This window comes from Heterobasidion irregulare, assembly GCF_000320585.1.
Source record: "Heterobasidion irregulare TC 32-1 unplaced genomic scaffold scaffold_01, whole genome shotgun sequence".
NCBI lineage: Eukaryota > Fungi > Basidiomycota > Agaricomycetes > Russulales > Bondarzewiaceae > Heterobasidion > Heterobasidion irregulare.
In genome coordinates this window covers 991,088-1,015,821 of record NW_009258197.1, presented here as the reverse complement: position 1 = coordinate 1,015,821, position 24,734 = coordinate 991,088, and the positions used below count along the sequence as shown (strand labels likewise).

The following is a 24,734-nucleotide window of genomic DNA, read 5'->3' as shown; positions in this document are numbered from 1 at the left end:
GGTCCATTGCGATTGGCCCCGCCAAGATGTAAAGTTCAACCAAAATTTCAAGTTCAGAAAGCCTCTCGCTTCCGCGCATACACGGACTCCACGCGGCAAAAGGTGACAGTCTGCGCCGCTTCCACCTCATCGTGGGCGAGCTGCGTCACTTCGTCGACATACGCCTCCGGGAGCCCACTTCCCAGCAACAGCGGCCGCCCGGACTTAAGAAAGGCCTGCAAGAGGAGAAAAAAGAAGTTTGCACCGTGTGATGAGTCGCACATGATTCGCAGTAGTGTGCGACACCACGTTGAGCAACGACACTGACCTGGATGTCCTTTTGCATAACCGTCCCAGCATAGAAATCCTTGTGGCCTTTCTGATAGAAGGCCGAGGTCGGCAGCCAGACCTCTCTGTACACGATGTCCTCAAACGCGGGGTGCTGACGAAACCACGCATAGAGCATGTTGGACGCGTCGGGGGTACCGCCACGCTGGCGCACTGCCATGTTGGAGAGATTGAACCAGCGAGGAAGCCATGGCGGTTCCATGGCATCTGGTATTGACAGTATGGGCTTATGATCGTTGTCGTAACATCGGAAGTCGAATTCCACGATTTCGACGAGTCCCTTGGGCCGCAGCACTCGCGCAATCTCGTCTATAAAGGCACGGTAATCGCGGACCTGATCGCGCAGAAAGAAAAAACAGTGTCACGATCAGCTGAGCCTATTGGACGCGAGCGTCCCGGGGATATTATCCATAGAGGCCGTCACGACTTACGCCTGAAGAGACCAGCCGGGTATGGACGACGTCAAAGTCACCATAGAAGTGCTGCATGCCTAGATTGATATCGTCGACCTCGCTCCTGATCGAGACCCTGTTGAGCGCGGACGTAAAGGATGCTGGGTCGAGGAACGCCCTTACCTACAATTCGGAGGCATGTCTCTGAACGTGAATTTGGTGCGTCAATTCTCGAGGAACAGGCGGTGAGAAGCAGGGGTGTACGAACTCGGCTTGCATGGGAACAAGGTCGACGGCCACGGCCTGGCAATTGGGGAAATCGCGTGCGACATCCATAATCCTTCCGACGCGAATAGCGTGAGCTTCGGAGCACGCGCGAGGACTGGTGGCGAAGACATACCAGCTGCCGCTCCCACAACCCAGATCTAAACACGCCTTGGGCTCCCCTGGGATGACCTCGGACAGGATCTCGACGAGAGGGGGCGGGTACTTTCCCATGACCACCTTGAACATCACATGCTGCATGTCTGAGACGCGAAGACAAGACAAGCGTCTCAGCGTGGGTGGACGGACAAGGCGGGTGTGCGATCGAGCGTACCCAAGCGCTCGAGCTCCTCGTCGTCTGCGGGGAGCTGGTACACGTCGGAGTAGTTGTTGAGACCGCGGCCGAACTCGAGGCGATACGACTGGGCGCGAATGGAGCTGGTGACGGAGTACTGGGAGGGGGCGGGGGAGGCGGAGCGCATGGAGACATCGTAGGAGGTGGCGGAGCTTGCGGCGCTGTAGGAAAAGTCGGAGAGCATGTCGCTGTCGTCGTCGGACTCGGAGCAGTCGAGGGCGTGCATGGCGGGCTCGGGGTTGTGGTGGAGGGAGTAGGAGTACATTGGGGACAGAGGGGCATGGGGGGGGGGGGGGGGGAGTGCAGTATATAGGAGCTGGGGGTCTGAGGAGGTTGGCATTTGAGCTGTTGAGGTTGCGGCGGACATAAAGCCGGCGGCCGTGTGTGGTCTGCGCGCTGCTAAATCTGCCTCAAGGCTCGCCGGGACCGCCTCGTGTCCTCCCCAGGCGTTCTCTTCTGGCGGTCCCTCCAGCCTCGGTCTCTCCCTCGGTCTCTCCTTCCACTGACCTTTCCGCTGGAACATCCTCGACCCGGGCGCTCCAGCTCGTCTCGTCCCATCCGCCGCCGCTCCCTCTATCGCCCTTCTCACACACACACACATCCCATCTCCACTCTGCCTCGAGGCCTTTCTCCGCCGCCGACCAGCCCTGCACCGCTCGCGATCCATCACTCCGTTCCTGGGCATCTCCCTTCCTCCCTAGTACCTCTCATCAAACCTTCTGCTATGCGCGCTGCATCCAGCCAATCACCTGCTTGATCCTGGAGATATACTTTACACAGTACGCGTCAAATCCCCCCGAACAATCTTGCCTGTTGAAATACCCATTTCCCTGGTGACTCTTGGAAGTCCCTCAGGTCCTGCGGGTGAGAACACGCTCGCTGTCCGAGGACATGAAACAACCCTGATCACGCGTTGCGGCCAGAACACTCCCGCGACATACCTCTTTTGGCTTCCTGACAACTGCACTAGACAAAAGACGAGATCCGCCAACAGGTAGCTACTGGCCCATTTCCGAAGCAGACCTGGCAGTTCCGCACTGGATGCGCGGCGCGCGCCAACTTCTTCCCTTCCGAGATCCTGTGGCGCATGTGCGTGGGTGCGGTGCGAGTGGTCGCTCACGCTCTCGGCCAGGCCTCAGCCGACGATCCAATAAGCTTGAAACAATATCCGTCTCGCGGCCTTTCGATACGAAAAGAGTTTGCTCCGATTCAGTCATTACGACGGCACCCATCACAATCCACTTGTGACCCTGTGCCGCCATTCGGAATGTGGTGTCTATGGCTCTCCTAGCCACTGGCATCCATTTGAACGGATGTCATTTCCAACGTCTCGTACCGTACCTTAGTGTACAACAGCTATCAAATATCACTCATGATTATCCATAGTCCTCCAACGCCATGAAATATATAAATTATCCTTTCTATGAACGATCGCGACGTGACGTGAGCATGAACGTGCAATTGACACGGTTCGTTTAAGTCTTGACTCACCTGTTTCACCCCTAACGCTTCTTAAGGGCCTCGAACCTCTTTGCTAGCACTTCAAAGTCGTCTGGCGGCGCTGGCGGCGACGAGATCTCCTGCTTATTGTTAGTAGACGCGGCGCCCTTGGTGTCATCATCCTCCGTTGGGGGGAGGTCTGGAAGTTTGGGAGGCTTGTCCCCTTTGCCCTCGGCAAAGGCAGCAGATGCAGCCATGACCGGAACAGCCTGCTTTTCTGCCGTCGCCTCCTGTTCGCCGAAAGTTAATGAATCATCGATGTTGCAGTCCGACGAGCGAGGGACTGACAACCCACCTTCACCCCCCCTCCTTCGTCATCGTCATCGGTCTTCCCTGGCGTGACCAGTGGCGCCCAGTTCACACCGTAGCCCTTTGCGATCTCCGCTAGATAGGCGTCAACTAGCTCGGAAGAGGGCATGTCTATGGTGAGCTTCTTCATGACCTACGGAAAAATGAGCCATCTCAGATTTGCCATGAGGTTGGGAGGAGTAAGTGGAAGCCCGCCGTGATCACTCACTCGTTCGCTGACGCATCCATCGCGATTCTCCATCACCGCAACGGAGAACTCGCGACCATACTTGTGCATAAGGAGGTCTCGTAAGATATGAAGCTCTGAAGGCACGAGGGGACGCGCCGCCGATTCTCAGTTTGGCGTGACCAAATGACTCAGGAGACGTACCTTTAATCTCCGTCCGTGGTGCTGCGTGAATGATGCTGCATACGCCTTCGCTGACAGCGGGATCTGGGTCCCGGGTGCTGCACGCACGCATATTGAGACCACAGCTCTGATCGTTGCGAGTCAGCATGTGTAAGACTCACTCACTTCTGGTCCAGCAGTCCGAACCGGGCAATGAGCAGCTCGCAGTAGAGCTCTAGGAGCTCTAGGAGTTCAATCTGGATGTCCTCGTGGATGACTGCAGTGAAATGCGATGAGGAATGCAGGTGCGGGCGGCCCGGTGGGACAGGAGGACGTACTGTTTTCGACTTTGATTCGCGCAGTCTCGACCTTCCCCTTTTCCAAGAGGGTGGCAATATCGCGCCGGGATGCCTTGGCCTGTGCACTCTTTTTCTCCTGTGATGTCCTCAACCTTTGGACGGACAGGCTGATGGTGTCCATCAGTTTCCATGCGTGACAAGCAGACGTCCATGAGAGAATCCTACCGGAGTTGCACCTGTATGTCGTAAATCAGCTACGGAAGTGGACTCGAGGACAAAGAGGACGGTGGCCGTCCGGGACGAACTTTTGCTTTGGTGGGGTTCCAAGGTGCCATGAGCAGGTGGCGCCGGTATATTGCGCTGTGGTTAACTTGAGAGGTGGTTCAGTTTATCGCAGCCGAGCAAGATAACCCGAAAAGGGAACCGGAAGTCGCCGTGACGTCTGCGATCGGGGTCCGGAATTAAATTATCTGTGCCGGACCTGCTCTGCATTCATCAAGGCTATACCGCCTGTGCTATTCATGATATCTGCTACCTGAGTTCGGGAAAGCTCGTGGCCTCCGCGAGACATGGGTCTGTGCCTACGTCATTCATCTTTCATGACTCAGAGCTGGGCAAGATGGAATGGGTTGTCGAGATACGCGAACCGGGATTATCTTCCCATAATTGTGGTTTCAGAGTCATTGAGAGTCGCCAGATCTCCATGTTCGTCATACGGCAATAGCCTCCCAGCAGACAGCTTCCCAGCTGGCACGGTGGCGGCGGCATCGTTCGTTGTCTCTCCCCTCCCGGTTTCTGCCCTACCATCCTGTCAGCTGTGGTGATCCTGATGTTATGATGGTAGTTGAGTAATCATTTTACCAAGTAAGGCATGGAGGCTTAACGTATAAAGTTAACCATCATCATCCGCTCTTCGTGTTCTCACACCGCAGCCTCCTGCGCCGCTTCATATCAGTGTCAGTGCTTGGTATAGACCTGTGCATGCCTGCGGGGCATTCCAAGCGCCGCCCTTTGTCTCTGGATCCGTATATCTCTGTCCTTTTGTGCCACTCTTCTTCTGTCTAAACCTCTCGCTGGACGACCCCGCAACGTCTGTATCAATATTCGCGCTATGGCTGCCTCATCTCCCCAACTCGCTCGACAGTCCCTCCGACTGTTGATAGATCCAAAGGACACTCTCTTCCGTCACGTCACGAGCGAATCTTCCACCACGACCCCGTCTTCAGCCTCTGGCTTTCGCAAGGGGACCTGGAATTACGAGTCGCCCTCCGGAGAATCATACGAGAGGATATGCTCCGTGCTATGTCTTTATGACTTTAATTCATCGGATTCCGACCATCTGTCCTTTTCAAAAAACGAAATATTGGAGATTGTGAGGAAGGAGGATTCCGGGTGGTGGGCTGCGGTGCGTAAAGATGGAAGTGAAGTGGGCTGGATACCCGCTTCCTACGTTCGTGCTCTCCCGGAGGACGTTGCAGAGAAGGTTCATCATTTGCAAGAGGAGACCCAGATACCGCACTACAATCCTGATCGAATATCCAGGTCGGCGCCTCCCAGTCTGAAGCCCTCCCTCGATTCCCCATTGTCTTCCGCCCTCGATTACACGGACGATGAGGCCCTGGACACCAATAAGGTCAGACACGCGGTTGTGCCAAATCGTATCGGGTCGCTGAATCACCGAATGTAATTGTTTAGGCCAATGCCATGAACTTCTTTCCTGGTACGGACTCATCGCCGACGGACGGTGACAAGGACCTGCACGATTTCCGTCTTCCTACAGATTCTGGTCTGGAGGATTCCCCGATAGACGCGTTCAACCTACGACATTATCCATCATCGCCCCTGCCTCGCCCACCAGAACTACAGGCGCGCCGGCTCGACAAGTCTCTATCACCATCACCATCGCCTCTCTCAGCTGCACTTGACTTAGATGATCTTAAATCTGGTATCCACGCCCGTAGTGCCTCAAACCCTACCCTTCCAGCTTCTAATAATCGCAACCTCCGACGGCGCCCTCTCATTCTTGACGATCAGTCGTCTCTCCAGCGACTCTCAGCCCTCATTCAAGCCCACGATATCAAGGAACTCGACTTGCTTGCCAGTCCTGATCTCGAAAGCCCGACTGACCCGACTCCTCCGCAGGCGCTATCTCTTCCCCGACCGGGCAAGATCAAACAGTTGACTGGTGATGATGATGCACAAGCATTTCACAATGCGAAACTCGCTCAGGCAAATCTCCCGTGGTATCTACGGCCCAAGTATGGTGATGATGAAATCAAGTTAGAGTACGATGGGAGTGTCAAGGCCGGAACGCTTCCCGCACTCGTCGAGCGGCTTGTTATCGACCCCCTTCGTAAGACTTGTTCCGCCCGTCACAAGACCTGTGCCCGCTCTGATGCTAACATTAATGTTTCATGCAGGGCTCTCACAACAGGAAACATTCAGACACGTTTTTCTCACCACGTTCAGGACTTTCGCTTCTGCCAATGAGGTCTATGATCTCCTTATCTCTCATTACGAGATGGACGCGCCCAAGGGCCTCAGCACGGAGGCTTTCGAGGATTGGAAGAAAAGAAAACTACGACCGACGCAGAAACGCGTGCTATCTGTCTTGACGATATGGCTTGAGGACCATGACATGCTTAACCAAGACCCTGATATCCCTCCTCGTCTCCAAGAGTTTCTGTCGCTGATACACTCACCGGCATCTCTGACGTTGACCGCGAAGCATGTGCTGATTTCGCTAGAACGTTTGGTAAGCCCGTATCTCCTGATATCCAGCGCGCTATATATGAATGATAGATTGCGCAGACTTTCGCCGATCCAAATCCGCCGGATGCGGTCACACCTTTGCAAAAGCGGTGGAGGAACAAGGTACGAAAGTACGAGTCCTACGAGCTGCTTCGGATGGATCCGTTGGATATAGCACAGCATCTCAGCGTCTTTGAGCATCGATTGTATGCAAAAATTCGCGCAACCGAATGCCTCACGTGGACGAGAAAGCAAGTCGGGAACGACGTGAAGAACATGGCGGCTTTTTGCGCCACGCATAACAAGCTATCCGACTGGGTCAAGTCGAGTATCCTGGAGATCGACGGCCTCAGTAAACGAGCATCGGCGGTCGATTTCTGGATACGAATCGCGGAGGTGAGCTGTTTGGCAAGCATCCGTCCCTCTGACGTCCTGAAAATCGCCCTTGTAGAAGTGTAAATCGCTGCACAATTATTCCTCCATGACTTCGATCGTGGCTGCGCTCTCGAGTTCGCTTATTTCTCGCTTGCACTTCACATGGGTCCATACGGCCCGAGAATCGCATCTAGAATCTCTGTTGAAGTTCAACGTCCCCGCCGGCAACTATTCATATTACCGTTCTGTGCTGGACAGAGTTGACGGCCCTTGCGTGCCCTTCATCGGCATGTATGTGAAAAACATGCTGCACATAGACGCCGAACACGGGGATCACATCGGTGTCCCTTACCCCTCGTCGCCTGGAGGGCATCGCGCCCTCATTCACTTTGTGAAACGACAGCAGTGGTACGATATCGTCACGGCCATTCTCCGCTTCCAAGGGAAGCCGTACTCGTTTGCCGAGAATCAGGCGACGACGAATTTCATCCAGTCTCAGATGACGAGTACGACGGGGAAGGACGAGCGGTGGTACTGGAGCCGGAGCGACGAATTGCAACAAGCGGAGCTTGTTCACGCAGATATCAGGAAGGGTCTGGAGGCGGCTGGGTTTTGATGGCTCTTGTTCGTGGATTTCCGAAGTCTCTCTCTTTCGCCTTCATCGACTCCAAAACTCGTTCTTGCTTTCTGCCCACTAATATTGTTGCGTTTTCCACCTTGTTTTCCCTCGCCAGACGGTGAGGTTGCTTACTGTACTTCCGTGCCATTCGCGGCTTTTTTTATGTTGTAAAGGATATGTATGCTAATTTGTCTATGCTCTCACTAAGTACCGACTTCATTGTGATCTATGCAATCTGGCTGATGTTATTTAGATTCTTACTCTCATATCACTGCTATTTACTCAGGACAATGCGGGGTCATGAATGTGAGGCCGACTCCCATGTAAAGTCCACATAATATGTCGCATGTATCGAATGAGAAAGCCAAATGTGAAGGAGATTAAATATACTACAGGAGTACGAGATAAGCGAAAACAGGATCCGTGAGAGGACGCAAAGAAGTATGAAGGTGCTTGCGTAGGATCTATGCTCGGCGATCCGAGAGATATCCGCCATAGTCAAAAATCAGGTGGATAGGAGAAAACATGCATAGACAGTGGCCACACCGACAAAGACAAAGAAAAGCGATCAGCAGTTGCAAGCGTCGGCGCCTGGAACAGCGCTCTGCTGCTTGTTGAGGTCAACACCCGCTCTACCACCTGCAGCACCAGCTCGACCAGCAGCGCCGGCTCTCGATGATGATGGTGCGGTCGTTGGAAGCTTCTTAGCTGTACATATAGCATGATCAGTATCAGATCTGGTCAGAAGGGTATAGGTAGATGGCTTGCCTATGGCAGTGAAGATATCTGCCACACCTTCGCCGCTCTTTGCACTGGTCTCTGCCCACATCAGACCCTCTTCCTCTGCGTATTTCTGAGCCTCTTCTTGGGTTACCTGCCGGCGAGCAGCCAAATCGGATTTGTTACCGCACAGGGCGATGACTATCGAGGGATCTGCCTGGCGCTGCAGCTCCCTGATCCAATTACGAGCTTTGTCCAACGATGCGGTTTGCGTGATATCATAGACAACCACCGCGCAGTTGGCATTCCGATAATACATTGGTGCCTATCATTCGTGCTCAGCTTCCTGCCAAAATATGACCAAATATAGGACGTACGAGAGACTGGGTTCAGATAAGGACATCAGTATTCAATTATGAGGAATACAGGGACAGACGTTCAACGCACCTTATAACGTTCTTGGCCTGCAGTATCCCTGAACGGAACATAAGGACCAACGGAGACATACAAAGCGATTGGTAGGGTGAACGCACCATATCTCGAACTTGACGGTCATACCATCATCGAGAGTTACCGTCTGTGTGAGGAACGCGGCTGTTCAAGATAGATTCGCAGCTGGAGCAAATGGGTAGGAGAGAAATGAGCAAACCTCCGATGGTGCTCTCGCGGTAATCGTCGAACTGATCCTTCACGAAACGCAAGACCAGACTGGCAAGAAGTGCGTCAGCCACGAAAGAGCGCAAGCTTGGCGCTTAGAAGTACCTAGACTTGCCCACGGCGGATTCACCTGGATGTGTGCGAGCAACTGTTATGAGCGCTGACAACCCTTCAAAACAAACGGACACCGACCGAGGAGAACGAGCTTGAACTGAAGCTGCTTGGACATGGTGGACGAGTAGGACGAAGGCAGTGATGGGGAGACATCCCAATTGGACGCTTGTGGCGCCACAGTGGTCCATAGACCGACTTTGTCTTGGGGTCCCCAACGACTCGTGGGAATCTTATACGAATGCTTCAATTTTCCCCGTTCCTGTCTTTCGCACCCTCACGACCAGCGTGTACACCGTATCGAGCTCACCCCAAGTTTCTTCAGTTGAAGGTTCTTTCTTCAGAGCACATCAACGTTCAAAGTACTCGTCTTGACACTCTTCCCTCTTCATTCGAACCTCAACGTCTGAATTGAAAGCATGAGCCGTCATCACCCATACGGAGGCAACTACGACAACTCTGGCTTTCGTAGAGGAGGCCCTTCCTCCGGCCCTGGACCAGATAGATCGCACCGGTTTCATGAAAATGGTCCACCTCGTGGTGGTAGAGGATTTGGTCGTGGAAGAGGTCGTGGGTCATATGGAGGTGGTGGTTATGACGCAGGCGGAGGCCACGCCGCGTACGATCAAGCGCCCCCGCAAGGTGACATGGGATTGGGAGGATACAACACGTACGATTCTGGATCGACTCAAGAGTCCTCTTATCAAAATGGTTTTGGAGGACCATCTCCACCTCAGTATGGCTCGCCGCCTGCCTCGGGAGGCTTTGAGCAGAATTATGGAAATTTCGAAGGTACGCTTGAACACACCGACTGAAAAGACAGAATTGTAAATCCAGGGAGCTCGACTGGCGCTGGTATCGTTCTCGCGCGACAAACTGAGGAATAGCCATCAGCGATCCGCTTCAGTGATTTATGGGGCCAGATTCAGGCTTCTTTACTCTCATAGCGATCTGCCGCTGCAAGCTTAAGCTATCCATTAGCGAAGGCAAATATTCTGAAGCGAGCAGCACGACGCCTTCATTTCGACGATAGTTCGTCTGAGATCTGGAAAGGAAGTCCATCCTAGTGGTCATTGGCCATGCTTCTGGAAGTTGCACTGCGCCCCTTCTCTACAGGCGTCGTGCTCGTTCTCGATACAGCCTTCGCTACGCTATGTGTCCCGATTTTCTGGACTCAATTGATGGCGATATGACTCATCTCACGTGCAATGCTCCCCCGTTTGTCCAACCCAGGTCCTAATTACGGTCGAGGAGGTCCACCAGCGAAACGTGGAGTCCGTCGTGAAAGAGACGATAAAGTTCACGAGTCAATTATTGAAGAACGGATTCAACGCGAGCGACCGTGCCGTACACTTTTCATACGTAACATTAAGGCGAGTCTTGAGTCTTGTCTTTGCGGTCAACAAGTTTCGAGCGTCAGATCTTGTTGGTTCTTGAAGATCCGAAACTGATATGTTATCTTGTGTCGTTGTAGTATGAAACTGATAGTGACGACGTCCGTCGGCAATTTGAGGAACACGGTGAAATCAAAACATTTTTTGATCTCATCGCCAATCGAGGAATGGTGTTTGTAACCTTTGTGAGTGCGGCCGTCTGCAAAGCACTTAGCGGACCTCGTTTGAGCCCTGCTTTCATTTACGTGTCCTAGTTTGATTTACGTGCAGCCGAGAGAGCAAGAGAGCGCCTTCAAGGCTCCGAGATCAGTGGTCGCCCAGTCAGTTTCTACCCACGCCGAGTCATAGCGGTGTCTGAGAATTGTTTGTCCAGATTGATGTCCATTATTCACTGCCTCGTGATGACAGCAACTCGAAGGGTGGCGAAAAGAACCAAGTAGCCGACCTTCCATTTGCAACAATTTTCCCTATTGAGTTGGCTTCTTTGCAGGAGATGCAAGGCACGTTGTTGGTGACACTCCGTAACTCAATATCCGGCCAGCCTATCGACGACAATGAGGTCCGCCGAAAATTCCAGCAATTTGGTGACGTTAAGTCTGTCAGACCCATCGGGGATCGCATGGAGTGAGTCCACGTTTCAATCACAATACAACGACACCAGCAGGATGAGCTGACACCTCGTGAATCAGTCAACGCTATGTCGAGTTCTACGATGTCAGGGTAAATCTAATTCATCTCCTTGTGTCCTCTTGTCTGAAGCTGATGAAACGTTCTACAGTCTGCCGAAGACGCATTCGACCGTTTGCGCCACCAAGGTCTTCAAGACGGCGTCATGGACATCGTTTTGGCCTGGGAGGAAGGGCCGCCTCCCGGCCAACCTCGGTACGTAAAACTTGAATCAATCGTATCTACCTTCATCTAAATGCTCCAATCAGCCGCGAGGAACGCGAGTACGGGGGCGGAGGCGGAGGCGGAGGTGGAGGTGGAGGCCGCGACTGGGACGATGGTCATTTCCGTGGACAGCCCAACCGGGGACGCGGCCGCGGCCGCGGTCGAGGTCGAGGCGGACCCAGTGGCCACGATGAAGAACGAAAGCCTTACTGGGAATCCCGAGAACGTGAGCGCCCCAGGCGGTATGACGACGATCACAGCAGCAGAGGCGGGCGCGGTGGGTACAACGACCGATTTGTCGGAGCCGACACTGGGTACAATGCTGGACCCCAGAACGGATACGTAAGCCAGAGCACCCCTTCGGCGTACAATCAAGCTGCCCCGGCACCGGTAAATCTGTTCGTTGATGTTCTTCTAGCTCCCGCTCACCCTCTGCGCTAGCCCGTCGATGAACGTCTTGATCAAGCTCGCAAGGTTCAGCAGGTGCGTTCTATTTTTTGTAATTACAACCGATACCCATCAGACTGATCGGATCTCAGCTGCTGGCAGCGCTCAAGCAACCGCAAAATGGCGCTGGACCAAGCGCCACTCCGCCAGTCCCGCAGGCGGCTCCCGCTCCGATGCTCAACATGCCGCCTCCCGTACCCAACTACTACGCGCCTCCTCCTCAAGTCATGAATCAGCCACCACCCATGCCCTACCCAGGCGGCATGCCACCCCCGAACGTCCCGACCTTCCAGCCTTCCAACGCCACGCAGCAACCCGGTCCCCCGGGCACTGGCGCGCCTGCACCTCCGGGTCTGGCAGGACTCCCTCCCAACATCCTCGCGCTGCTGCAGAACGCACAGAACCAGGCCATGAGTGGTCCGCCGCCTCAGCTCCAGATGCCCAACCAGTATGGGATGCCGCCGCCACCGCCTGGACCCCCGATGCAGCGAATGCCCCCACAGGGCATGCCCGGTGGGCCGCCGCCTGGGGTGCAGATGCCGCCGGCGAACACGCACGGCGATTTCAACCAGCTATTGTCTTACTTGGTGAGTCGAGGCTCGACTGTATGCTTGCGCGTATGCTGACGACTGTTGTGCATAGCAGACCTCTGTGAAGAGGCAATAATCATCGAAAATGCCCGCGTTTGCCATTCGAACCAAAGAAAAACGGAGAATGTGTGCGCGGGCGAGACCGCAATGCGTAGTTCATGGGTATTTATCACTCTCTTATGATCTGTTCTGAGGTTTGAGTTCTCCGCTGCTGCTCTCGGCGTTGACCCGGGACATTTCGGATGGTCAACGGCATGCACATATTGTCGATAAGGTGAAAGAGTTTTGAACATGTCTCCGTCTTTATTCTTTCTTTCACTTTTCTGCTCGACTCGGTTTGTGCTCTCGCGTTGGTTGCCACTTCGACCTTCTTGTTGTGATTTCGTTGTTCAGTGACTGCTTCGTATGCACCCTACTTTTGCTTGCTCTTTTGATGGACTGTAGAGAGACTGACTGGATCGCGACTTAAGCGCGAAGCACGTATATGTACTCGTACTGCGGGTTGAGCGACTCCCATTTCGGACTTTGCCGCGACCGTCGCCCACGTTCCGACCGGACTGCCCATCTGCGACATACACCACCCGCGCCAAACGTTACTGTACGAGCACGCTAGCGACACGCCACATAAACCATCGAAGCGACGACACATGCTGGTCCTCTCTAACGTGCACAAGCTGCTTGCCCGCGCTCTCGCGCCTCCGGAGCTGCATACAGCGGTGCTGCTGACGCCCGCGGGGCAGCTCGTGTCGTGTGCGGCGGACCCGGCGCGGTGCAAGGACGACGTGCGGGCGATCGTCGGGCTGAGCGGGGAGAAGTGGCAGGAGGCGGGGGATAGGGGCGTCGGGATGGAGTCGCCGTTTGGGCGGATCATGGTGCTGGCGGTCGAGGCGCCTGGGGAGACGGGCGGGCAGGGCGGGACGGGTGAGCCGCGGGGCACCGTTGGGGGTGGGAGGGACGAAGACAAGGGCGAGGGCGTGGGCGCGGGCGAGGTTGCAAGCGAGAAGCCGCTGATGCTCGTTGCGCTGAACGCGACGAGCGCAGTCGAGTGGGACGTTCTGGAGGCCAAGGCAAGTCCCGCGTCCCGCACCGATTCCCATCCCATTCCCTTCCACGGTGCTGCGTGTTTGATCTCACACTCACGCGACGCGTTCGACGCTCCCAGGGACGAGAGCTGGCGGGCCACCTGGCTCGGCCTATTGGGAAGATTCGCGCGCCCTTGGCTGCGGCGATGGCTGTTCCGGCGGCGCCGGCGACGACGCCGTCACGGCTGCCTCGATGAGCCTCTTGCTGGCCTCTCCCCGTGCAGGAGAGGAGACTTTTTTGCGGTTGTTCCGCCGCTTCTGGACGAAGCCCAACGCACCAGCACCACTACAGTACACTGTATCGAGGATGCACATAGTGAGAGAGGGGTCGCGTCATTGGCCGACGTCGTCATAGCTAGTCATGGTGTACGCTACCACGCCTGCAGTAGTAGATAGGAAACTGCGCTTTCGGCTGCCTGCAGCACCCCGCTCTCATGTCTCGGTGCAGGGATCCATCGCGAAGCGTCGAAGGAAAGCTGAGTGAGACGGCCGGAGAAAGGCGGGGAGACCGGGGAGAGAGCGAGGGACGAGCACACGGGCTGCTCTGCTCTGCTCCCACCCGCACCCTCGCTTGCACGCAGCTGGTCCTCTGTGCGGCACGCTGCTCTCATAGACGATGCGACGATGGTCCTCCTACGCCTCCGCTAGCACACGCGTTCCTCGCAAGAACGCCATCCCACCCGCGACGGTCACGCGCCCCGTCCGCAAAAAATACAGCGTGCTCGCCAGCGCCCGCGCTGCCCCCGTCGCGTCCACCTCAGCGTCCGCACAGCACCCCTCGCCACCCCGCCTCGCGTCGGTGCCCCCGAGCCCCCATGCCCTCGTCAAGCCCGAGCTCGACCTCCTGCGCGAGCGTCTGCTCACCCTCCTGGGCTCCGCCCACCCCACGCTCACCGACATCGCACGCTACTACTTCCTGCACCCGTCAAAGCAGATGCGCCCGCTCCTCGTCCTCCTCTTCGCGCGCGCGACCAACGGCCTCGGCCGCGACTGGCCGCTCGTAGACTGGGCCGCGGACTGCGAGGGCGCGCGCGGCCGCACCGAGGAGCTCGACCACCCGCTCAACCGCGCCGACGTCCTCAACGACTACAACCCGAACATGCCAGACCACACCGCCTCCTTCTCCTCTGTCTTTTCCCTCGTTCCGCCCTCCGCGCCCTCGCACCCGCCCCTTCCCCCGCCGCCCCGCCCGTCCACGTCTGCACTGATCCCTGCCCTCGCGCCCTCCGCCCGCCTGCTCCCCACGCAGCTCCGCCTCGCTCAGATCGTCGAGATGATCCACGTCGCGTCCCTCCTCCACGACGACGTCATCGACAGCGCTGACCTGCGCCGCGGCGTCCCCTCCGGCCCCGCCGCCTTCGGCAACAAGCTCGCCATCCTCGGCGGCGACTTCCTCCTCGGCCGCGCGTCCGCCGCGCTCTCGCGCCTCGGCGACCACGAGGTCGTCGAGCTCATCGCGAGCGTCATCGCCAACCTCGTCGAGGGCGAGATCCTCCAGCTCGGCAAGGCCGGCCCCGACGCCGGCCGCACGGGCGAGAGCGAGGCCCTCGTCGCCGCACGCGTCGGCCAGGAGCGCTGGAACGTCTACCTGAAGAAGACGTACCTCAAAACGGCCAGCCTCATGGCCAAGGGCGCGCGCGCGGCCGTCGTGCTCGGCGGCTCCAAGGAGGGCGAGATATGGAAGGAGGTCGCCTACGCCTACGGCCGCAACCTCGGCATTGCATTCCAGGTGCGTTCTCCCCGCGCCCCGCCTCCCCCGTGTCGCGCGCGCTCACCCGCGCGTGTCGGAGCAGCTCGTGGACGACGTGCTCGACTACGACGCGGCCGAGGCGACCATGGGCAAGCCCGGCGGCGCAGACCTGCGCCTCGGGCTCGCGACCGGGCCCGCGCTCTACGCCTGGGAGGAGCACCCCGAGATGGGCCCGCTCATCGCGCGCAAGTTCGAGCAGCAGGGCGACGTCGAGCTCGTACGTGTTCCCTTCCTCTCCCCTTACGCCTCTAGCCACGCTTATTTAAAATCGACGAAATTGGGACGCACAGGCGCGCGACCTCGTGCGCCGCTCCTCCGGCGTCGAGCGCACGCGCGCCCTCGCGCGCGCGCATGCGGACAAGGCGCGGGAGACGCTGCAGCTCCTCCCAGAGAGCGACGCGAGGAGCGCGCTAGAGGTCCTGACGGAGCACGTGGTCGGGCGGACATGGTGATCCGATGCGACTTGGCCCCGGTGTGTGTGCTCTACGTTACCGTATCAAGCACGCATTGGTGCCGGAACGTTGGACATGTTGGACGTGTTGGACCATACGCTTTATCTTGCCCAGTTCACACCTTATATAGTGCATATAATTGCTGCTTAGAATCTTTGAGGCGTCAGACCTTTGAAGTTGGACGCTATTGCGGTGTTTGACGGTGATGAGTTTCCCTCGGATGTCGTCCGCGATCACTGCGTTTCTATGATTCGAGTGGAGAATATTAGGGCGAACAAAGAGACTGAAACTCATCCATGTACGCCAATAAGTATGTCGTTCTGCCAGGTGTACAGTATCGATATAAGAAAGCAAATTTCTTCGCGCGCACGACATGGGAACGGCTGTGCTATGTATGGTAGGTAACAGACCTGTACCATCCCCCGACCCGACCCGACCCGATCCAAAAAGCCCAAACAGTCTTTTACTTCCGCTTCTTCACTGAGCTCTCGTCCTTCTTCTCGCCACCGGCAGCCGCAACAGGCGCCTTATCATCCTTCTTGTCATCCGGAGTGGCAGCATCGGTCTTCTTCGACGACTGTGGGTCACGGCGCGGTCAGCACATATAGGCAGAGATATGGCAAAAAGGGAGGCGATCGCACCTTGGTAACAGGCTTTTGCTGGCTACCGACAAGACCAAACAGAGCACCGAGCATCGCGAAGAACGTGACGACAGTACCGACAAGGGCGGCACCAGTCTCGGGGTGCGTCTTGAACGCGCCGACAGGGTCAACCTTGGCGAGGTCGATGAACTTGAACGCCTTCTGGCGGATGAACGCGACGGGGTCCTCAGCGAACGAGCCAACCACGACCTCCTCCTCGTCCTCAGGGACAGATGAAGCCGCCTTCTCTAGCTCCTTCTTGACCTCGAAGGTTTCCGCAGCCAACTTCTTGGCGTCCTCGACGGAGTGGCCGATGTAAAGGTTGTCGAAGAGGATATCCTCAGTCATAGTCCAAAGCTCAATCCCAACACCGCCCTGCAATTGGAGAGCGTCAGTTACTTGAACACGAGAACAACTCGTGCAGAACTAACGATCTTGTTCAGGCTCTTGACGGGAGTCAGGTCCTCGAAGTAGTCAGGGTTGGCGATCTTGCGCGGGGCCCACTCGCCCTTGTATGCAGGGTTGTCGATCATGGGGGCGTACCACTTGCCCTTGTAGAGGGGGTTAGACTTGAAGGGACGCTTCCATTCACCGCAGCCAGGCGCCTCGTCACACTTGGGGTTGCGGACAGTGGGCGCGATCCAGTCACCGTCTTCCTCGTCGTCCCATTCCTCAGGCTTCTCAGCATCTGTGCAAGATGGTTAGCCGTGTTTGTTGGCGTAATCAAATTATACGGACCAGGGTCGGGGATTGTTGATGGCTCGTCATCCAACCAGCCTTCCGGCTTCTCGGCTTCCTCGTCGGGAACCTCATAGGGAGCGTCCTCATCCCAGTCGGCAGGCTAGTCGACGAACATCATTCAAATGGCCATGTTTTGACGAGACAAATCACTGACCTTGGTAGCATCGGGGTCCGGAATTCTCTTAATGTCGACCCAGTCTTCGGGCTTCTTGTCCTCCGAGTCATCGATCTCTTTGGGAGGGTTGACAGCGGGGGTGAAGTCCTCGAGGACGTTGCCGAGGTTGTGGCTGACTCCGTTGAACAGGACATCGTAGGTATTGTTCGGGCTGTGTCCAGGTCACGTTAGCACCAAAGCAATATGTCAATGGCTGCATGTACATACTGGAGAATGAGAGTATAGAGGTTAGTTGTCTTCTCGATAGAGGGCTTCGGTGGAAGCGTGAGGTGCTTCTCCTCGTATTCGCCGTTCACTGGGTTTTTGTGACGGAAGATGAAGTGCACCTGTCACGTGACAAGTGAGTAGTGAGCTCCAGCAAGGAAGCAGCATAGAGCAGCGTGTCAGACATACCTTGGTACCTGGGCAGGTGAGATCGGGACCAAACATGACAACCCATGGAGTCTGGTCGGAGAACTCCTTGCCGCTGGTCTGGTAGCCGTCCTCAAGGAGCTTGAGGTACCCACCACCACAGTTTCCGCCCTTCTGATACTTGACCTCGTACTGCACGACGAGAGGTTTTTCCGAGAAGTCGAGGGATTCAGTGAACGGGGCCGAGATGGCATGGTGGGCGGCCTTGGACTTTGCGACCAATCCGAGGTCACCTTCGATGACAGGCGCCGAGGCCTCCTCTACGGACCACTTGCCAACGTAGCTGAAAGTCTCGCCCCCAACAGGCGTCTTCTTCGTCGCCTCTGACGGTGTCCAGCGCTCCTCCCAGCCCTCAGTAAACTGTTCAAGGAAAGGAGCTTCGATATCTGTAGGCTACATAGCGATGAAAGACGACACGTCAGAACATGGTATGTGTGCTTTCGGGCAGCGGGCGGGCATACCTTGAATACAGGCTTGTCAGCTGCCGACGCGCTTGTCGCAACGAGAGCAGCAAGCAGGGCGTGCACCGCTACACTTCGCATTGTGATACGAAGGACCAAGACGGAGGGGTAGGGATATTAGGGATAATGAGAAAGAGAGGATGGGAGGTTTGGGGCCGGCTTCAAGTCACAGGCGCAACTAAATGCGTTCGGAGAGCGCCCTGCCACGTAGCCGTTCCCACGCCGATCCCCACGCCCAGCCACACAGCAACCTTCACTGACATGTTCCTTCAATTCCTTGAGCTTTCACTATCGCGCGATATCACAGTGCTGCTCATCATTATTCGCTACATAAATACAGGATCCAAAGAGCACTCTACCCTAGTAGGTCAGCATGTCCAGACGCAGACAACGCAAGCTGTGCGACACAGATGAGCACAAGGCTACAAAGATCCCAGGATACATATTACTCACCACAAACTCGTCGTCCAAATATTTTGAGACCGCTATCTGGTCGCCGAGTCCCTTTCTCCGACGGGTTTTCAGCACCAAGTCTCGCGCCAACGCCTGGCCGGACGCGGGTTCCAATGGCCGAAGCTTGATACTCGTGTCCGTAGGGTCACCTTCGCCGGCACATCAACATGAGAAACGCGAAGTCCGAGCGTGGGACTTACCCGGCACTATTGACCAATGATCAAAGACTTGCACACAGAATGCTTGCCCTTGCGTCGCCGTCCGCAGGTCTGTCTCGAACCCGTTGGCGTCGATGACTGGTATGAGGGCCTTGACAGTGTACAGCGGTGAGCCAGCCTTCGGGATATCTTGAGTGACGTGGCCTCGCCTACGCGCAAGAACGGTGTACACGGCGGATATGCAATCTGCTGGCGCCTGAACTTCGACGTAGTATATGGGTTCCATTAATCTTGGTGTGGCCTACAATCAGTCAAAGTATGGGTTATGAGCATTATCCAGAAGCCGGGTATGAAGTCGACGATTACCATGAGGAAAGACGAATAGCAGACGCGTCGTGCGGTGGGCACTATTTGTCCGCCTCCGCGGAAGATTGGCTCCTGAGCCAGACTGGCGTCGAGAATACGGAACTTTACATTGCGCATCGCTGGTGCGCGTCATCAGCCTACAATGTTTCGGAGGAACATATCGATCACTTACGCTCATCGCATAGAGGGCCCTCCCGAGTGCCCCACTGGAAGCCTTGCTTGATATGCTCCTTGACGGAACCGAGCAGTTTTTTGTCAACCTAGAAGGGTACGATGAATGAGACAACATTCATGAGACGCGCGTAATGCAAACCTGGGAAGGCAACGTATCGTCAAGTAGAGCATTCGGGCCACTGTCCTCGGGACCGAACGCCCAGATTGATCGTGAAGCCAGCAAGTCCCATTGATACTTCTGTTCGAAGAATTTGCCGCGCTCTTTGGCCGGCATCCGCATGTTGACGCGGCCAGTCTCAATGTCCTCTGCGATCCCTCGCTCGAGTGGCTCCGCAATCATAGTGAGACGATTCCTGACGCCAAGTGAGCGGGTATAAATGGCGACGGACGGACTAGACTTACTTTTTGTTTGGTGTATCAGCGTAGCATTTCAGCGCGCTAGTCTCTAAAACCGTCTCGCAGAATTTGGTCACCGGATCTGAAACCTTGATCTCGATCTCGGAGAAGAGCCGTCGTAGATCATGCATCACACAGTCAAGATACAATTCCCCAGTTCCAATGAGCACGTGCTCTCCGCTCTCCTCTACTTTCGTCGACACCAGCGGATACGACTTGTTGATACTCCGCAAGCCAGACAACATCTTGGGCAGTTCTGATGGTGCGATGGGCTCAATAGCAATTTTGAGCACAGATTGTGTCATGTGTTTGATAGGACGGAAAATGTAGAGATCGTCGTCGATATCAGGAGAAGCAAGCGTGGCGGTCTTCATGATTGATGGGTCAACACCACCGAGAAGAATGAGATTTCCAGCTGGCGCTTCCTCTACTGGGATGAAGTATCTGTTCGAGTAATGAAATCAGTTACTAAGATGCTCTATTGACTGTTAGCAACTTACCTTGATTCGCCTAGCCAAATATCCTCCACCGTTACCTTCATCATATCTTCCTCATCCTCTGGTGAGTAGCCCTCGCCAAGAACCTTGATATTCATGCCTTTTCTAACAGTGCCACTAAAAACACGACCGAGCGCTCTGAAAGACTGGGCGTCTGTCGTGTGATAGAGTTTTGTAACGTGCACCATGACAGGTCCTTCAGGGTCGCAGGCCTTCATGGAGTTCGCCACCGAGGAGGTAAGTGGGCCAGTATATGTCCGTTCAACCTTATATGCGTCAATGAGCAGTAGTACAGTAGTGAAAGACTGGTATTCACTTTGCTTGGAGCGCCTTCAATGGGGTTGGGCACACATTCCACAATCATATCGACCAAGCCCGTCGCAGGGCCAAAGAATTGGTCCATCACGGCCTTCAGCAGCGGTCTAACGTCCATCTTGTACATTACGGGCTTCAAGTGGATTTTAAGGTCTGCTAGTGTTGCCTTCAGTGAATCCGTTTCTTCGCTCAGCACTTGGCTGTAGAGCTTGTAAAGCGGTTCAAGAATAAACTCGACGAAGGACCGATTTGACTCGGGGTCCGCAGCTTTTCGGGTGAACCTGCGCGTCTCAGAGTTGAAATAGATGTCACCCCAGAGACGATCGGCGAACGAATTGATGTCAACGGAACCTGTTCGAGACTAAGCGGGAAATTAGCAGGAAAGTTCTTTGAAAGACGTACCGTATGTGTCTGCATACATTTTAGCGAATGACCGAAGGGTAAAGCACCAGCCCATGTCTGTGCTAGCAAATGCTACATTCCCATTTTCAGGGCTAAGGCGAAGCTCTGGATCGGGGTCGATTCCACTGAAAAAACGCGACGTAAGTCAACGTGCTGGAAACTCAGGAAGTGACGAACCTAATGAAGGTGTTGATTTCTTCGATGGTGTGCTTTATCTTGTAGTATGCATCTGCAGGCTTGATTCGTAGTTCAAGAATTAGACGGTCAATTTTGTTTATGACCAAAGTCATTTTGATGTTTTCTTGTAGAGCATGACGAATGATGGCTTCTGTGTTCACCATCATCTGCATTGAGTGTAAGCAGTCAGAACATACCGTGGATTAATCATACGTAGAACTGACCCCTTCAACCACATCAACCACAAGAACAATACCATCTACGACACGCATTGCGGATGCAACCTCGTCGACGAAGTTGACATGTCCAGGTGTGTCAATCAGATGGATCAAGTGCGACTTTCCACCCGTCGTTTGAAGAATGAGAGACATAAGAGAAGATTTAATGGAAATATCCCGATCCCGCGATAAAACATGAGTGTCAGTGTAGCGGGTCTAGGTTCCCATCGCAGTTAGAAGGAGACGACACGAAAGGCGTATTAGGACGGACCGGCTTGTCGGCGTCCCATAACAGCTGGTGTGTTTCGAATACCAGCATGTCCATAAGAGCCGTTTTTCCGTGATGCAAATGGCCAACAACTGCGACGTTTCGCGTCATTTCAGGAAAAGACATCATATTGACCAAGAATCTGAAACGTCGTCAGCGTGTGTACTGAGTTAAGTATGAGCACTGCTCACCCTTTATCAAAACGCGTCCCTGGCATATCCTTCTCCTCTATCGTCCATCTTCGCTGTTTGACGGGCGCAATGACGGGTTCAGTGAGTGGCTGAGCATCTTCCTCTTGCACCAGTGTTTCCACGTCGGCCCCATAGACATCTGATGCGGATGGATAATATTGCTTGTCCTCGTGCAGGACGATGGCGTTGTGAATGGGTTCTGCAGATATTGCAGATATTAGTTAGAATTGAGGACGCGTCAAGTAGCTGAGAAGTAAGCGAGACACACCGTCAATCTGCATTAACGCCCCTTCCTGCTCAGAGTCCATAGGCTCATCGTAGCCCTCCAAAGGCTGAGCTTCAGGTGCCTGCTGAAGGGTGTTCTGGGGCTCCTCATCTTCCTCTCCAGAGTCGAGGTCAGCCCCGATATAGTTTCCAAATTCGTCGTAATCCTCAAAGGAAGCCATTGCAGAAGGTGGGTCAATAAAAGCACCGTTCGGTCGTTTGTTCAGGAGCCAGCACAGATAATGGAATGATTTTTGAGCCTTCAGAAACTGGGGAATCTGTGAGGCCAAGCGACTGGCGAATCTCAGTTGAACGAACGAGAATTCCACCTATGAAAGTTCCCACGCTATCCCTCCTTGCGACCACTGAGTTCTGCGACGCCAACTGCACATAATTGCTGTCGAGACACTCGACAACCATGTCAGTTTAACTGCATATTCTCCAATCGGGTTTCTGAAACATTTTATAGGGATGACGATGAATTCTTATACGGTTCCTCCAGCGGTGCGCAAGTAGCGCCTCAGTCGCAGGTCGTAACACCTATTGAAACGTCTGGTAAGAACACGTTCGCAATCCGTGGCCTCTGGTTGTGTTTCTCGCGAGGTCGGAAAGTATTCGGGCTCTTGTATTCTAGCTGCTGGTTTGCAATAAAACGAGACGTGTTGCTCATCATCTCCATTTGTGTGTGTGTGTTTTAGTCTCACAGCCGTGCGTATATGTCCGTTAAAGCTCAGCGCGTAGCGTCTCATATATCTTCTTTATAGAATACCAATCACAAAGAGAGAAGACTTCAATAGCCCTGTGGCTCAACTGGAAGCGTCCGTCGAGAGCAGCCTCGGTAATGGGTCTGGCAATGACTCGGTGGAACGCGAGATGAGCAGCTCAATCGAGCCGAAAGCGGAAGAAGACGAAGACGGCGAAGGGGAAGGAGAGGATGATGAGAGTGAAGACGTGTGTTTATATCACTTCTTTTTCGTACCCTCTGCTGAGATTAGCCCCAGGATGTCGAGATCATCATGGAACCCACCTCACGCTCACTTGACCTGCGGTGCGCAATGTGCTTTCACATCATTTCATGAAACTCAGAAACTGGTAAATAGACCACAAAATCGACTGGGTGCTCACCGTCCTGCAAATTCTACATCCACTCCCACAAAAGGTCTTCCTTAGAACTTCTTCACGTTTTCTTTGTCGTAAGCTTACCCTGTCTCATTGCGCAGCTGGACCTCAACCACCAGGTCCATCACTCACGACTGAGTATACGCCGCGCGAACGCGGCGGCCCGCTAAAACCTGCCACCGATGCCTCGCAAAACGCCTCACAAATCACCTCATCAACATCCCAAACATCTTCTGTCCATGCGCCTGTTCCAGACTCATCCCAGTCTAAAGTGGAAGATGGGCCTGATCCTTCCACATTACCCCCCGTTACTGCACCCCCTTCTCATCCGTTGATCAACCCGTCAATTCCTGGAACGCTCGATGGACGCTCGATTCTTGAAGTCGACATCGCAAATATGGCGGAGAAGCCATGGAGACGCCCAGGCTCCGATATCAGTGACTGGTTCAATTATGGGTTTGACGAAATAAGTTGGGAGGCGTATTGTTTCCGCAGGCGAGAGGTTGGAGACTTGGCTGGTGTTCTGAAGGCAAATGTTCTGGTGCGCGCAACGAAATTATATATAGCTCTCGTTCGTACTACTTATGCTAATGTTGATGATGAATGCATGGCAGAACTTCGCTGGGATGCCAGAAGACCAGCTCACACAGCTCCCTCCCGAGATTCGCACCATGGTCATGGCGGGGTCGACTGCTATGATGGCAAATGGTGGGGGTGGCCAGATGATGCCAGGCATGAATGGCATGATGGGACCGGGAGATATGAGCATGCAGGGGATGATGGGCCCTATGATGGTCGGGATGGGTGGTGACATGGGTATGGTCGATGGCTCAGGGCAAGTACAGAATCCGCAACAAGAGCAAGTTATGGGCGAGGGATATCCACAAGGGGGACCGCCCGGGGGTATGAATATGAATGGAATGGGGATGGGCCCCGAGTACGGCATGCAGGTACGTTGCTTAAGTTTTGTTCGTGAGCAAGATAGGTGCTCATCAATACGCCGGTTCCACTTCATACAGGACCCAAATGCTATGCAGGCGCAGATGTATCCCAACATGGAGGCACCTGCAGCGCCCCCGCCAGTGCCCGTTGGGAGTGGACCTCGCGGTGGCACGCCGAACCAGTTCAGAGGGAGGGGAATAAATCCAGGGCCTCGCGGTCGCGTTGGGTATGCTCCCAGAGGCAGAGGTATGAGGAAGTCTACAATACTATAGAAATTTCTACAACGTGCTTAATCGTCCATTCCTGACGACGTGCTCTGCAGGCCCTCCAAATGTGCCTGTTCGACCTGCTTCCCCGCTTCCACCTAACGTGCCCACCGGGCCTCGTAACCAGAACAAATACAAGGATCGGGATAATAATGCCCAGGCGGTTGATGGTTTGGACTATGGCGGAGGCCAGGACAGAGGCGGTAGTATGCCGCTAGGCGAACACGATGAGAGGGTCGGTCGGTGAGTGCACTTTCCTACAGCGTAAGAAGCGCCATCTTCAGCTCTTCTTCTTTGCAGCAAGCGTCGAGAGCGATCGCCAAGCGATGACAGGAGAGACTCCAAGAGACGCTGACTGTTTGCGAGTCACAGTAGGGATTGTGTGTACATTATGTCATGCTTATATCTGTTCTTCCTCCCATAATTTCTTGGGCTACTCTTCTGTTTTATTCCCAGTTCAGATGATAGAATAGTGTGCCATCAATA

General features: G+C 54.8%; 9 protein-coding genes across 9 annotated transcripts; 5 read left to right on the top strand and 4 right to left on the bottom strand.

Moving 5' to 3' along the window:
* Nucleotides 1-53: 53 nt before the first annotated feature.
* Nucleotides 54-1,465, bottom strand: HETIRDRAFT_153621 (uncharacterized protein; the record flags this gene model as incomplete). Its single annotated transcript, XM_009542488.1, has 7 exons — nucleotides 54-215; nucleotides 308-661; nucleotides 759-843; nucleotides 903-923; nucleotides 988-1,059; nucleotides 1,120-1,246; nucleotides 1,318-1,465. 7 exons carry the CDS (start codon nucleotides 1,463-1,465, stop codon nucleotides 54-56), a joined length of 969 nt encoding a protein of 322 aa, XP_009540783.1.
* Nucleotides 1,466-2,840: 1,375 nt separating this feature from the next.
* Nucleotides 2,841-4,109, bottom strand: HETIRDRAFT_99234 (uncharacterized protein; the record flags this gene model as incomplete). The annotated part of the gene is made up of 8 exons (XM_009542487.1): nucleotides 2,841-3,068; nucleotides 3,134-3,280; nucleotides 3,356-3,450; nucleotides 3,518-3,594; nucleotides 3,662-3,752; nucleotides 3,814-3,941; nucleotides 4,000-4,010; nucleotides 4,080-4,109. The coding sequence occupies 8 exons, from the start codon at nucleotides 4,107-4,109 to the stop codon at nucleotides 2,841-2,843; spliced, it is 807 nt and encodes a 268-aa protein (XP_009540782.1).
* A 617-nt stretch (nucleotides 4,110-4,726) lies between these two features.
* On the top strand, nucleotides 4,727-7,784 carry HETIRDRAFT_468455 (uncharacterized protein). Its single transcript, XM_009542486.1, has 5 exons — nucleotides 4,727-5,407; nucleotides 5,470-6,127; nucleotides 6,195-6,529; nucleotides 6,586-6,921; nucleotides 6,977-7,784. The coding sequence occupies exons 1-5, from the start codon at nucleotides 4,886-4,888 to the stop codon at nucleotides 7,514-7,516; spliced, it is 2,391 nt and encodes a 796-aa protein (XP_009540781.1). The 5' UTR covers nucleotides 4,727-4,885; the 3' UTR covers nucleotides 7,517-7,784.
* Nucleotides 7,785-7,825: 41 nt separating this feature from the next.
* On the bottom strand, nucleotides 7,826-9,135 carry HETIRDRAFT_153619 (uncharacterized protein). The gene is made up of 8 exons (XM_009542485.1): nucleotides 9,089-9,135; nucleotides 9,002-9,026; nucleotides 8,889-8,947; nucleotides 8,773-8,833; nucleotides 8,687-8,714; nucleotides 8,617-8,622; nucleotides 8,288-8,564; nucleotides 7,826-8,227 (listed from the first exon to the last, which is right to left on the bottom strand). The coding sequence occupies exons 1-8, from the start codon at nucleotides 9,123-9,125 to the stop codon at nucleotides 8,088-8,090; spliced, it is 633 nt and encodes a 210-aa protein (XP_009540780.1). The 5' UTR covers nucleotides 9,126-9,135; the 3' UTR covers nucleotides 7,826-8,087.
* Nucleotides 9,136-9,301: 166 nt separating this feature from the next.
* HETIRDRAFT_456674 (uncharacterized protein) lies at nucleotides 9,302-12,405 on the top strand (the record flags this gene model as incomplete). The annotated part of the gene is made up of 14 exons (XM_009542484.1): nucleotides 9,302-9,369; nucleotides 9,426-9,799; nucleotides 10,241-10,380; nucleotides 10,482-10,586; nucleotides 10,656-10,721; nucleotides 10,775-10,837; nucleotides 10,892-11,025; nucleotides 11,091-11,121; nucleotides 11,180-11,283; nucleotides 11,344-11,569; nucleotides 11,626-11,682; nucleotides 11,734-11,775; nucleotides 11,832-12,326; nucleotides 12,385-12,405. Exons 2-14 carry the CDS (start codon nucleotides 9,427-9,429, stop codon nucleotides 12,403-12,405), a joined length of 1,857 nt encoding a protein of 618 aa, XP_009540779.1. The 5' UTR covers nucleotides 9,302-9,369; nucleotide 9,426.
* Nucleotides 12,406-12,976: 571 nt separating this feature from the next.
* HETIRDRAFT_305576 (uncharacterized protein) lies at nucleotides 12,977-13,608 on the top strand (the record flags this gene model as incomplete). The annotated part of the gene is made up of 3 exons (XM_009542483.1): nucleotides 12,977-13,210; nucleotides 13,301-13,400; nucleotides 13,499-13,608. The coding sequence occupies 3 exons, from the start codon at nucleotides 12,977-12,979 to the stop codon at nucleotides 13,606-13,608; spliced, it is 444 nt and encodes a 147-aa protein (XP_009540778.1).
* A 419-nt stretch (nucleotides 13,609-14,027) lies between these two features.
* HETIRDRAFT_308186 (uncharacterized protein) lies at nucleotides 14,028-15,613 on the top strand (the record flags this gene model as incomplete). Its single annotated transcript, XM_009542482.1, has 3 exons — nucleotides 14,028-15,140; nucleotides 15,202-15,378; nucleotides 15,452-15,613. The coding sequence occupies 3 exons, from the start codon at nucleotides 14,028-14,030 to the stop codon at nucleotides 15,611-15,613; spliced, it is 1,452 nt and encodes a 483-aa protein (XP_009540777.1).
* A 224-nt stretch (nucleotides 15,614-15,837) lies between these two features.
* On the bottom strand, nucleotides 15,838-22,194 carry HETIRDRAFT_442932 (uncharacterized protein). The gene is made up of 23 exons (XM_009542481.1): nucleotides 21,926-22,194; nucleotides 21,658-21,856; nucleotides 21,470-21,608; nucleotides 21,205-21,414; nucleotides 20,981-21,147; nucleotides 20,804-20,928; nucleotides 20,403-20,752; nucleotides 20,090-20,352; nucleotides 19,596-20,033; nucleotides 19,333-19,546; nucleotides 19,192-19,279; nucleotides 19,020-19,138; nucleotides 18,696-18,954; nucleotides 18,496-18,644; nucleotides 18,332-18,368; nucleotides 18,043-18,110; nucleotides 17,564-17,974; nucleotides 17,378-17,496; nucleotides 17,150-17,321; nucleotides 16,993-17,095; nucleotides 16,686-16,942; nucleotides 16,255-16,629; nucleotides 15,838-16,190 (listed from the first exon to the last, which is right to left on the bottom strand). Exons 1-23 carry the CDS (start codon nucleotides 22,101-22,103, stop codon nucleotides 16,077-16,079), a joined length of 4,554 nt encoding a protein of 1,517 aa, XP_009540776.1. The 5' UTR covers nucleotides 22,104-22,194; the 3' UTR covers nucleotides 15,838-16,076.
* A 600-nt stretch (nucleotides 22,195-22,794) lies between these two features.
* Nucleotides 22,795-24,730, top strand: HETIRDRAFT_456671 (uncharacterized protein; the record flags this gene model as incomplete). The annotated part of the gene is made up of 8 exons (XM_009542480.1): nucleotides 22,795-22,872; nucleotides 22,923-22,969; nucleotides 23,022-23,080; nucleotides 23,142-23,581; nucleotides 23,655-23,990; nucleotides 24,060-24,228; nucleotides 24,305-24,491; nucleotides 24,549-24,730. The coding sequence occupies 8 exons, from the start codon at nucleotides 22,795-22,797 to the stop codon at nucleotides 24,601-24,603; spliced, it is 1,371 nt and encodes a 456-aa protein (XP_009540775.1). The 3' UTR covers nucleotides 24,604-24,730.
* Nucleotides 24,731-24,734: the final 4 nt, after the last annotated feature.